Source organism: Asparagus officinalis, chromosome 7 (assembly GCF_001876935.1).
Source record: "Asparagus officinalis chromosome 7, Aspof.V1, whole genome shotgun sequence".
Classification (NCBI taxonomy): domain Eukaryota; kingdom Viridiplantae; phylum Streptophyta; class Magnoliopsida; order Asparagales; family Asparagaceae; genus Asparagus; species Asparagus officinalis.
The window spans coordinates 80,282,399-80,294,866 of NC_033800.1; the positions used below are offsets into that span (position 1 = coordinate 80,282,399).

The following is a 12,468-nucleotide window of genomic DNA, read 5'->3' on the forward strand; positions in this document are numbered from 1 at the left end:
GTTGATTGAACCTTGTTTGGGTTCATATTTAGAGTCATCAAGGCAAAGAAGCGTGGAAAGTTCTTGCATGCACTTGTTCATATATTTAGGTTCTGATGGAATTAATTTGGCCAAAGTTCTTATGGAATTAATTTGGCAAAGAAGCGTGGAAAGTTCTTGCATGCATGCACTGGTTCATATATTTAGGTTCTGATGGAATTAATTTGGCCAAAGTTCAGCGGCCATATTTTGGGTCCCCGTAGCAGCACTCATATTATTTGGAAAATGATTTAAGGACCCAAAATATGGGACCAAGGGAGGGGATAGGTGAGGTGTCCCCTCCCTATTGCATAATGAGTTGGCTATGCCAACTCATGCCAACTCGTTATGCAATAGGGAGGGGACACCTCACTTGTCCCCTCCCTTGGTCCCATATTTTGGGTCCCCGTAGCAGCACTCTGTTAATTATATTGTGGGGGTAAACTTGTAACTTGACTAATTTTATGCTGATGTGTCAATGATGTGGCTGGACAAACTTGGTTTTTCACTATCTTTTTGCTGACATGGGCCACATCACAGAAAGATGTATTGGAAGTTTGCAAAAAGGGAGGCGCTACAGTCACACCCCCAACCACATCCCTAACCACACTCCTCTCTTGTTACAGTGCATTAGGGCCCACATGATAATTTTATAAAAAAAATTCTCATGTGGGTCCCAGTGCACTGTAGCGAGAGAGGAGTGTGGTTGGAGGTGTGGTTAGGGGGTGTGCCTCTAGCATTTTCCTTGCAAAAAGAACCTAGAATGGTGATGAAGGTAACATTGTGGACCTCTACGGAAGACTTTCAAACATTAATGACCCAAACAATATTTGGATAATATATTATTAGAGATTTCCAATTACCTTTTGCTCATTAAATTTTAACTATATTTTTCCTTCCCTCAAAAATTTCAATGATGAAAGCGATTCATCTAATTCATTGAGTTTTATCTTTTTTGCTGATACCGATCTATATCCTCGGATGCTCAAGTCAGAACTTGTGTGGAATTTGTTACTACACACTGAAATGTTACTATACCACTGAAACAACTGGTGCTAGGTTGAATTTTTTTTTTCTGCATCATTGTCTCTATGTTAATTACATCAAAATGTATGTGGTACTGGTCTTTGGTTGCAGGAATACAAGTGCAGCCGTTCTAGTCTCTGTCTTTTCCCTTATATATCATGCATCATTTTCTCTACGTTAACTACATCAAAGAAAAAGGGGGGAAAAAAATTCTTAAAGCTATTCATTATTTGTAGGTAAAGATACACTAGATCTGTTATAGAATTTGCATTCAATTCCATACATCGTCTTATAGCCAAAAATTACATTAAATAACAAATACTGAGGTGATTAGTTGCCCCTAATTAAACATAATTCGTATAAACAACTAGGTCGATGAACAAATGATGAAATCATATTGACCTTTAAAAAAAAAAAACTTTAGTCGCAACGTGCATGGCTCTAATCTCCCTCCTAAAACGTGCACATCACCATTCTCACCAAACCAAAGACCTTTGCCTCCTCTATCCCTTCATAAAAACCCCAACAAGCCACCGTCTCTCTCCAATCCAAATCCAGTACTCCAAGGAATCCCAATGGCTAAACTTGCTGTGCTGTTCATCCTAGCATTCTTGTTGGTGGCTGTCGCAGCCTCAGCGGCGAAGTTCGACTACAGAGATGCCCTCGACAAGAGCCTCCTCTTCTTTGAGGCCCAGAGGTCCGGCAAGCTCCCTCATGATCAGCGAGTGAAGTGGCGTGGCGATTCTGGCCTCAGAGATGGATTTCACCAAGGGGTACTTTTTCTTGGTCTTATTTAACATCGTGCAAGTGCAATTGCTGTAAGCTGGTGTTGCGTACAGTTAATATATAATTGCAGTTATTTGCTTCGGTTTTAAAAATTTTCAACTCGTGTGGTTGCAGTTGAAGTTACACATGGTGTTTGTTAATAGAAGTTAATAACATAGATAGCATTTACAATTCAAAGATGTTGGGACCGCAGCTTAAGTTGATCAGAGCTGTGTTAAGTCATCAGCTGCAGCTGGAACCGGTATTTATTAGTTGTATTGAACAACTGCTCTAAATATCTCAGTTGCATGCAATTTCAGCTGTTGTCTGGACAGCTGTAGCGAACCAAGAAGAACCTTTTCCCTTTGGTGAAAATATAATGAGAGCTCGTGAAAATGTGTTTAGGTGGACTTGGTCGGAGGATACTACGACTCTGGCGATCATGTCAAGTTCGGACTCCCAATGGCATTCGCCATGACGATGTTATCGTGGAGCGTGATCGAGTTTGAGAAAGAGATTGCTGCAGCCAACCAACTCGAGTATGCATTGGATGCAATTCGATGGGGAACTGATTACTTCATCAAAGCGCATAGGCAACCCAATACCTTATGGTGTCAGGTAAACATGTTACGATACAAAATTATAACTCGTGAGTCTTAATCATAACTTCAAAATTGTGGCGTAGTGCAAGAATCTTCGAGACAATATCTGAGCAATCTAGATTCAAATTTCGTACATCTATAAACGAAGTTTAAAGAGCAAGTCCATGTTTCGGCCCATAGAAAAAGTCAGTCAACCTACTAAAGCATGTCTTAGCATATAAAATTACGACCCTCAAGTCTCACCATAATTCCAGAGTCTTGATATAGTGGAAGAGAGTCTGACGTGGTATATGTAGTGATCTGCATACAAATATCAATAGTATGCACATTTAAAGTTTTTAAAAGATTACTACTTCGTAAAGTAAGCCAAATCCATAAAAATGATGCTCAATCTGCAAAGTCATGTCAGGGATACAAAATCATGACGACTTGTCATAATTTTAGAGTTCTGATGGAGTGAAAGGGATTTTAAGAGAGCTGAAAAGCAAAAAGAACATAACACTTCGATCTCTTACCGATTAATTTACTTCTTGATGCAACTCTTCTCTTTGAAGGTTGGAGATGGAGACAGCGACCATTTATGCTGGCAAAGAGCAGAGGACATGACAACACCAAGAAATGCGTATAAAATTGATACTGAGCATCCAGGATCGGAGGTTGCAGCCGAGACTGCAGCAGCAATGGCTGCAGCTTCTTTAGCATTCAGGCCCTACAACTCCACTTACTCCACTCTCCTCTTGTGGCACTCGAAGCAGGTAAAATAACAAATGCCAACTGAAGTTGAAATTTGACAAAACTATCACGGACTTTGGGGGGTTTGTGCAAATTTAAACTACCATAAACATTATTTTTCAGAAAACTATAAATGAAAATTTAAAACTGCAGAAAAATAACATGAAGTCATGAAAATTTTTACTAAAGGTGTTAACGTCACTACTCTTAAACTATGATATGAAGAGAGTGCAATATAGGCGTATATAAAGTGTACAAGGACAAAATCATCCGAAAAATATTGTGTGTAAAGGTCATAGTAGATTTCTGAAATCTACCTTTGTATATTATATACGCAGAGCGTCAAGTAACCAAAATTCAAAATCTGTTGAATCTTGCAGCTGTTCTCATTTTCTGACACGTTTCGTGGTCGATATGATAACTCCATCCCTTCTGTTCGCGAGTATTACCCTTCTTCTACTGGATACTATGTAAGAAGAAGAAACAAGAATTTTCACCGACTTCTTTCTTCTTTGAAATTAGATTTATTACTGTATTTCTGAATCTTATGATCTCTGATGATGAAGGATGAGCTTTTGTGGGCTGCTGCTTGGCTTTTTGAGGCGACAGACGATAAATACTACCTGAAATATGTCGTCGATAATTCAGCTGCTTTAGGGGGTACTGGATGGGCTGTAAGAGAATTCTCTTGGGATAACAAATATGCTGGGTTGCAAGTTCTTCTGACTAAGGTAAACACTAATTTTGCGCATAAATTTCATAAAACCCCTCTAAACTTTAGGGTGCTTCGCACAGAACCCCAGAACTGGTCTTACTTAAGTACCATGCCTGTGACAGCTGACAAGTTTATCTTCTGCTCAATTTTAATACATTAACCTTTTCAGTAAGGATAGGCAAAATGTAAAAAATGGTAGTTTAAATTTTTTTTTATTTTGCTTATTGACATCGTTTATGAAAATTTTCAGTACTACAGAAGGGTTTTAGTATATTTTTGATTGGGGGCTTTTTGCCAAAACCCCTGGGATTTAATGATGTTTACCCTAATTTTTGTAATCAAATCGTTATCGGTAATTTTTGTTCTACAGGTGTTAATGGAAGATGAAAGTAATGCAAACAATGCTGCACTGAAGCAGTATCAAGCAAAAGCTGAGTTCTTCTTATGTGCATGTTTACAAAAGAACAATGGCTACAATGTTGCAATGACCCCAGGTTTGAATTTTTTTTAATGCGAACCTAAACTGGCACTGTTTATTAGAATCTAATATTATTCTGGTTTGTTCTCAGGTGGCTTACTCTACTTCAATGAGTGGAACAACATGCAATATGTTTCATCTGCTTCGTTTCTTATGGCAGTATACTCAGACTATTTATTGATGGAGGGTGCGAAGCTTAACTGCCCTGATGGACAAGTTCAAGCTATAGATCTTCTAAAGCTTGCACAATCACAAGTAAAATTTCTGAACTGAATTTGCATTAGAATTTGATTTCATGACCAAAACTTATAGTTTATTGAAATATCCTCAGGCTGAATACATGCTTGGTGAAAATCCGAAATCTATGAGTTACTTGGTTGGATACCAAAAGAACTACCCGTCTCACGTTCATCATCGAGGCGCTTCCATCGCATCGAAATCTGTTCTTTCTTCTCCTGTTGGATGTATCGAAGGGTTTCAAAAATGGTATGCCAAAGCTTCTAGATATTTTAGTGCTCTTGTCCACTTACTTTTTAATCCATTGGATTTGCTTTAAGATATGTGCTGATGTGTGATACACATCAAGGTACGCATCTCTAAAGCAATCTTGATGAGTAGCACGCATCAACATGCATCTCAAACCAAACCCCAGGGATGAAAATCCTGGTGGATGGAGCCCTCGGTCCACTTAAGTTTACAGGGTCATGCTTAACTTTCCTTTCATATAACTCTAATCGGAACATTATTCTCTTTATTTCTTTCATTTTGCAAATCTATAAGATGAGAAATCTATTCCAACTCTTGACAGGTTCGATAACAAACAAGGAAACCCCAATGTCCTTACGGGCGCCCTCGTCGGAGGTCCTGACATGAAAGACCAGTTCCATGACCAGCGATCGAGCTACGAGCAAACCGAGCCTTCTCTTGTAGGAAATGCTCCTCTTATAGGCCTTTTCGCAAAATTGAACAGTTTGTCGGCAGATTCAGGTATATTTGCCAAACTAAAATCACAGAAAATAAATGAAAATCAAAATCTACCTTCAAAACATTGAAGTAACAATTGCTAAATGTGCAGGTTATCTTCCTGATAATACAAAGCCAACACCTCCTGTAGAAACTGGTAAGTACGTACGTTATTACTAAATATGACATCTTGCGGGCTGAAACTTGATTCTGAACTTTCAAATTAATTTACCGTCTCGTCCAAATGCAGAGAACGCTGTTGAGTTCTTTCACTCCATCACGCACGCATGGAGACACAAAGGAGAGGACTACTACAGGCACAAGGTCACCGTCATCAACAAATGCGGAAAGCCGATAACTGAAGTTAAGTTTTCTATAGAGAACCTCTCAGGACCTCTATGGGGGCTCTCACCAACATCAGAGGAGAACGAGTACGAGCTTCCTAAATGGATCAAAGTGGTGAAGCCTGGAATGCGCTTCAGTTTTATTTATGTGCAGGGAGGATCACAAGCCAAGGTGTCAGTTGTCGCTTATCACTGAGATGATAAAGGACTGAGAGAGAGAGAGTTCAAAATTTTCAGAAGAGTGTTTGGCCTGTGCTTGTAGTTCTTTTTAATTTTGGTTTCCCTCTTTTGAGATGTTTATTCGGTTTGTTAGTCGTGAGAATTTGCTTTTCCATGGTTCGTTTTGCTACGTTATTTTTTTCCCCTCTTTTGAGTAACATGCACACAGATGCACGCATAAAAAGACACATAAGTTGCTGTCTTTTAAATATGTCAATAAATAAAAGGATGAATTTCACAAAAAACCCCCTAAATTTGGCTATTATGAGATGACCCTGAAATAGTTTCAAAAATATTACTAAAACCTCCGAAACTTTCACATTATTGTGAATCTGTTGTCAAATAATCCCCAACATTTGTGATTATCTGAAAAGTTCAGAGTGTTAATACGCGACATTTCCTAACATTTTGGTGCTTGTTAAAATGAGCCAACCTTCTTGGGGTTTTGTGAATGTATCCCAGGTAAAATAATAAAAGAACCTAAAAATCAAGAAGGTTTCATTAACTTCTTTTCAATGAATACAGACCAATTTGGCTGAACTGTCTTTATGTGGTTGTAGATACTCTTATTTATGATTCTATTTCCAAGTATACTTTTTTGGTTGTTTTATTAAACTCTTGCTATTCGCTCAAGAAAAGGGTTGTACTAATGTTTTAATTAAACATATTAGCATTTTACAGAAACATTACTATTTAGTTAAATAAATAATTCAATAGATTTCTCAAATCCATTAGAAAAGTAGAATCCGTGATTAAAATCACCAAAATTGTATATCCAAACTATTCAATAGATTTCTCAGGTTTGTGATTGCCATTTATTTTTCTATGATTCTTTGATGTTCTTGCTTTGTAAGTTTTCTTTGAGTCTGGTTTGGACGATGTCAGCTAGTGAAGTTGCGCAAAATCCTCCATCAGCAAGCTCGAGAGGGTTCAAAGTGGGCTCGGGCGGACACTCTCATGGATCCGCCGCAAACTCTAACACCATTGGAACAGTGTTCAATCGAACTTGGTTTAATACGACTAGACTCGGTTGGACCATGTCCGGACCCTCGAGCATCAAGCCGAAAATCAGTTTCCGCCTTGGGTGGCACTAGGGACACACCCCTAACCACAACTCCAACCACACCCCCTCTTTCATTTGCTACAGTGCACCGGGCCGCACATGAGATTTTAAAAATTTAAAATCTCATGTGAAGCCCGGTGCACTATAGCAAATGAGAGGGGGTGTGGTTGGAGTTGTGGTTGGGGGTGTGCCCCTATCATTTTTCTTATGCCTTTTGGACGACCGGCACTGAAATGGATTCGGTCAAGTCTTGTCCTTTGTTTCGAGATTTAAAGTCCTTTTAGACCAGGATTTGGGTTGTGGGGTTTATTGGGTAACTTTGTATGTGAAAACGCAATAGATTATGGCTTTTGCTATCAAATTAAGAGGGGGAAAACTGGAAAAGTAATAATAAAAGAACCGTGAGAGAAAGTATCTTAACGGTGAGAATCCAAGATGAGGAAATGAGTTTTGGAAATCGTTGATCTCGTCTGTGTAATACGTACTCAAGACCAATATAGCGAATTTATCTGTTTTGCTCGTTAATTTATTTGATTGTTTTGGGTTCATTTTTCCTCTTTTTTTTTTAAATTTAAAGGAATGGTTGCTTTGTTTTATGATTCTTTTATTGGACAAATTTTCAAAACAGACCTTTTTGGGTTTTTATTTGCAAAAAACGACCTATTTTGAAAAAAATTACAAACACCGACATGTTTTCAGCCCAGCGCTGAAAACAGATCGGTTTTTGTTAAAATTTTTCCGAAACTTCACGGGAGTTCAACTCCCGTGAAGTTTAATGTATTTTTAAACTTCACCAGAGTTGAACTCCCGTGAAGTTGCAGTCCCAACTTCCCGAGAGCAGCTCTGGCGATTTTTGCTCTCGGGAAGTTGAGACTGCAACTTCACGGGAGTTCAACTCCCGTGAAGTTGCAGGTTATACTTAACATGCACAGAATGCTGTGCATGTTTTGTATACATACCTGTTAACTCATATATACACCAATTTATTTACAAACAATCACAACAATATATACATGATTCAACCATGAATTAAACATGCACGATTATATATATGAACAATAATTGATCTTCAAAAGTTTAGTATTTGAAAAATCAGGAAAGTTACAAATTTTAACAAAATAAGTCCAAAATAATTAAACATGCACGACTATATTGGGTTGTATTTGAACTTATTTTGTTAAAATTTGTAACTTTCCTGAATTTCAAATACTAAACTTTTGAAGATCAATTATTGTTCATATATATAATCGTGCATGTTTAATTCATGGTTAAATCATGTATATATTGTTGTGATTGTTTGCAAATAAATTGGTGTATATATGAGTTAACAGGTATATATACAAAACATGCACATCATTCTGTGCATGTTAAGTATAACCTGCAACTTCACGGGAGTTGAACTCCCGTGAAGTTGCAGTCTCAACTTCCCGAGAGCAAAAATCGCCAGAGCTGCTCTCGGAAAGTTGGGACTGCAACTTCACAGGAGTTCAACTCTGAACTCCTGTGAAGTTGCAGTCCCAACTTCCAGAGAGCAGCCTGGCGCTGCATCTGGGCATAAATCTTCACGGGAGTTGAACTCCCGTGAAGATTTATGTATAAATTAAACTTCACGGGAGTTCAACTACCGTGAAGTTTAAAAATATATTAAACTTCACGGGAGTTGAACTCCCGTGAAGTTTCGGAAAAAATTTAACAAAAACCGACCTGTTTTCAGCGCTGGGCTGAAAACAGGTTGGTTTTTATAAATTTTTTTAAAATAGATCGTTTTTTGCAAATAAAAATTCAAAAGGGTCTGTTTCGAAAATTTGTACTTCTTTTATTTATTTGATTGTTTTGCACTGTTGATTACGATTTTCGAACGTAACATCAGCCATGTGCTTCCTCGTGCCTAGCAGGCTTTACAGCGAAGATTTGCAGGCTAGCACTGGTAAAATATTAAATATATATATCATACACTTAACAAACGCAAATCTCGATACTTTCAGATTAGTAGTGCTTAAATAAATAAAGAAAAAACGGTTTTTCTAGTGCTCACGGGCACTCTATAAGAGAGGAGAAAGATAGAGAGAAATAAATGAGGAGAGAATCCCAATGCAAATTAAGGGTTATCCTCTTCATTCATTTCTCTCTATCTCTCTCTACTTTCTTATAGAGTAGAAATGGACACTCTATAAAAAAACCGAAAAAAATACTCTTAATTGACGCCTTGAAGAAGACAGGACGATCTATGACGTTGTTCACTTTCAATTTTGTCGTATTATTGGCTGCAAAGACCAAACTCAGTTCACTATTTAGGCTGAAACAGGAGCCGACGCCCGCTCCCACGCGCACCCCAACTTTGAACGATGGGCCGGATTAAAAAAAAACCGCTAAGGCCCCTTAAGTTTAGAGGTCTTCATAAAACTACCTTTCAACTTCACCACATTTGAAAATTTGACGTGGGCGGTTAAAATTACGTAGGGTGATACTTGTACCACTGAAATCGCGGTTAACGCCGTGCATGAGTCCAGGATTATCCAGCTTATTTAGGGGGGGTAGTCTAAGGTGTAGACCCAAAGTTCGAGACGAAAACTGAAATAAAAAAGGGGCAGAAAAACAAACAGACAGATCGGTGGTCGATCGGGTCGGTGCTAGACGTAGATTTTAATTTCTAGGAGTTAGAAGCATTTTTTCCCTTTAAAAATTTATTTTCATAAATTTGACAGGACAAAGACTCCAATATAACCCAATTCAACTATCACAACAAGTTAAGAAAACTGATCAATTTAAAATCTCCCTCAAATAGAATAGTATAATATGCTTAATAATTGTCAATGAGCTAGATGCCAAAACTTTTATGTCAGTTTTAATAGTTAAAGATGCACAGATGTAACTTTTCCTTTTTTGATTTCTTTGTGCGTTTTAAATCATTACAAAATAATAGTTTTATGTTATTAGTTCCTCAAATCTTTAACATTTTGAAATTAGTGAACTTGCTAATAGATCCCCAAATTATTGAACACTGTCTTAAAATTAGTCACTTAATCTGTTTAATTTGTTATTAGCTAGGTCGTCAATTCTTATAAGTTGTTTCAAGTCAATCGCGAGATGCTTTAAATCAAACCCCCAAAGGAGTTGTGGAATGCTATCCAAAATCAAAAGATGTGAGACCGTCTTGACCTTCGCTCGTGATAAGGGTCAATGTTTATTCGCTCTGGGTGAAGTTCGTTTGGCTTCCAGAGAAGCTCAAACCATCTTCGGTAAAGGTCGCCTTTACACAAGCGGGGGTCAACTTAGACCATAAGTTCACATTGCGGTGAATTTTGCGGTAGCTTCTCACATGTACGTTGATGATTGGTTCGATGAAATGAATTTTCTGAACTTTGCTTGATCAAATTCTATGACCAGCAACTCAAAAAAAAGACCCGAGTGTCTTAGTATCAGACTGCGACATAATTTTCTTATTGGAGGTGAAAGTTGCCCCCAGTAAATTTGTCATTCTATTTCGAGTCTTTTGTATTGTAATTATCTCAGATTACAACAAAAAGAATAAAATGAAATAAAAAAAATTATATTTCCTGGGGTTTTTTCTATGTGCCGACGGAGTGTCGATCTTATACTCCGTTGATGGTCCGATTAAGATGATGAGTATTTTACTATTAGTCTTTGATTTGGTTGCTTGGAAGATAGCTCAATCTTCTCTTAGAACCGAATAGAGAAAAACCACGCATGTATGGGTTGTTCGGTCTTTCTGTTCTCTTTGTGTGTGTCGAATGAACAATCTCATCTTCCTCTTATAGGCTAAGAGAGAGAGAGAGAGAGAGAGAGAGAGAGAGAGAGAGAGAGATAATGACCCTTAATTGTTGCTTAAATGGCCATTAAAATAGAAAATAGTTGGTGAGCTGTTATCCCCTTAAGCATAGCTCTCAAACGGTTGATTGACAAAGTTTGGTGATTTGATAAAGCTCCCTGAAAGTGTTCGGGCAGGGCTCACTTGGACATAGGTGAGCATTTGCTTGTGATTCGTGGATGGCGTGACCCACATGGATGGATAGTTGCTAGCGAAGTTTGCTCATTAATTGATTGGCGAACTTTGTTTGTGAGTTTGTTTTAGCACAAAATTTGACTCACAACTTGACCGACTCTCCTAAGTCTGAATTGAGTGTCAATCTACTCTTGACTCGATCGGATCGGAGTGAGGTGAATTGTGCGGCAAAGTTCACATATTCTGTTAGGTGAGCTTCGTCACAGCTTGTCGTGGGCTCATTTAAAGTGTTTAGCCCATAGTGATTCACTTTTTGGATCCAAGCTGAACATTAGCTCGAGTAGAATATATTTTAACCGTCTATAACTTTATTCATTGAATATGGAAGAATGTACTGCTATTCAAGATCAAATTAATGACTTTAATCAGCTAGTGTGTTGACTTATAAATATTGATGAAGAGGTTAAAGAAGAAGAGCAAGCGCTACTCCTACTGTCTTTCCCACAGAAGTTGTACAAGTTGTTGGTTCAGACAATAATTACAGGGAAGCAGACTTTAAAGTTTGATCATACGACAACACTCCTACGCGAGAATGAAAGAATGATGGGAAAGGAGAGCGTGTCTAATCATGGTAAGAGTGAACTAGATTTGAAGGTTCTAATTGAGGGACTAGTAAGGGGAGATGTGATTGTTTGCGTCGAAAATTGTTGTATTCATTGTGGTATTCATTACAACTTCGGTCGTTACAATGAAAATACAAAAAAGATTGTCTTTTTATAAGACTTTTACACAATGAAAATAAAATAAGTTTACAACTTTATCAAACAAATGCAGGGAGATCGTTTATCGGTCTTCTGCTTGCGTGGGATCTTTGCCTGTGCCGGGGTTTATCCGTGGACAACCTTAGATCTGGATCCGGTTGATGGAAAATTCGGCAGAGCTTCGCCTTCGCCGAGGAAGTATTTGATTTGAAGCGCTGAGATCGACCAAGCGAAATCAGGGCTCTTCTCGAGATTAAGACCAAGTTTAATCTCAAGGGACGGACGGGAACGGGCGTCGGATCTCTAGAACTCTCCTTCTTTATGCCGAAGAACTCGCCAAGATCTGTCAACTCTCACTGAAATTCGTGCTCCTTTGACTCCACAATCCGGCAGCACCTCCTCGTCTTGATAATCAATCGCCCCTGCTGAAAGGAGGCCCTAGGCTTGTATTTATAGGGCTTCGGAAGCGGTTATTTAGATGAGAACAAGTGATTTGGCTCTATCTTCAGTTAACAACAGCCTAACCACGTTTGGGGATGATATCAAGTCAGTTGGGAACCCCTGGAACAGATAAATCCTACGAGAAACCACTTTAAAACCGTCAAAACGCGTTTTGGGTACATTACTGTGCGGCAAACCGATCCGTCCCGCGCTTGCACGGGTCGGAATCATCCGACCCGCGCATGCGCGGGTCGGATCATCCCGTCCTGCACTAGCGCGGGTTCGCCGACTTTTTCCCTTTTCTATTTTCTTTCTTCCGGGACTTATTCTTGTCGCGTATTCGGTCGATTTGTTGACTTGTATGCTTTGTCGCGAGA

General features: G+C 38.6%; 1 protein-coding gene across 1 annotated transcript; it reads left to right on the forward strand.

Annotated features, from left to right (window-relative positions):
* On the forward strand, positions 1,513–5,973 carry LOC109850813 (endoglucanase 13). The gene is made up of 11 exons (XM_020420876.1): positions 1,513–1,817; positions 2,215–2,427; positions 2,966–3,166; positions 3,524–3,613; positions 3,710–3,874; positions 4,229–4,352; positions 4,428–4,591; positions 4,668–4,822; positions 5,145–5,323; positions 5,412–5,456; positions 5,550–5,973. Exons 1-11 carry the CDS (start codon positions 1,620–1,622, stop codon positions 5,837–5,839), a joined length of 1,824 nt encoding a protein of 607 aa, XP_020276465.1. The 5' UTR covers positions 1,513–1,619; the 3' UTR covers positions 5,840–5,973.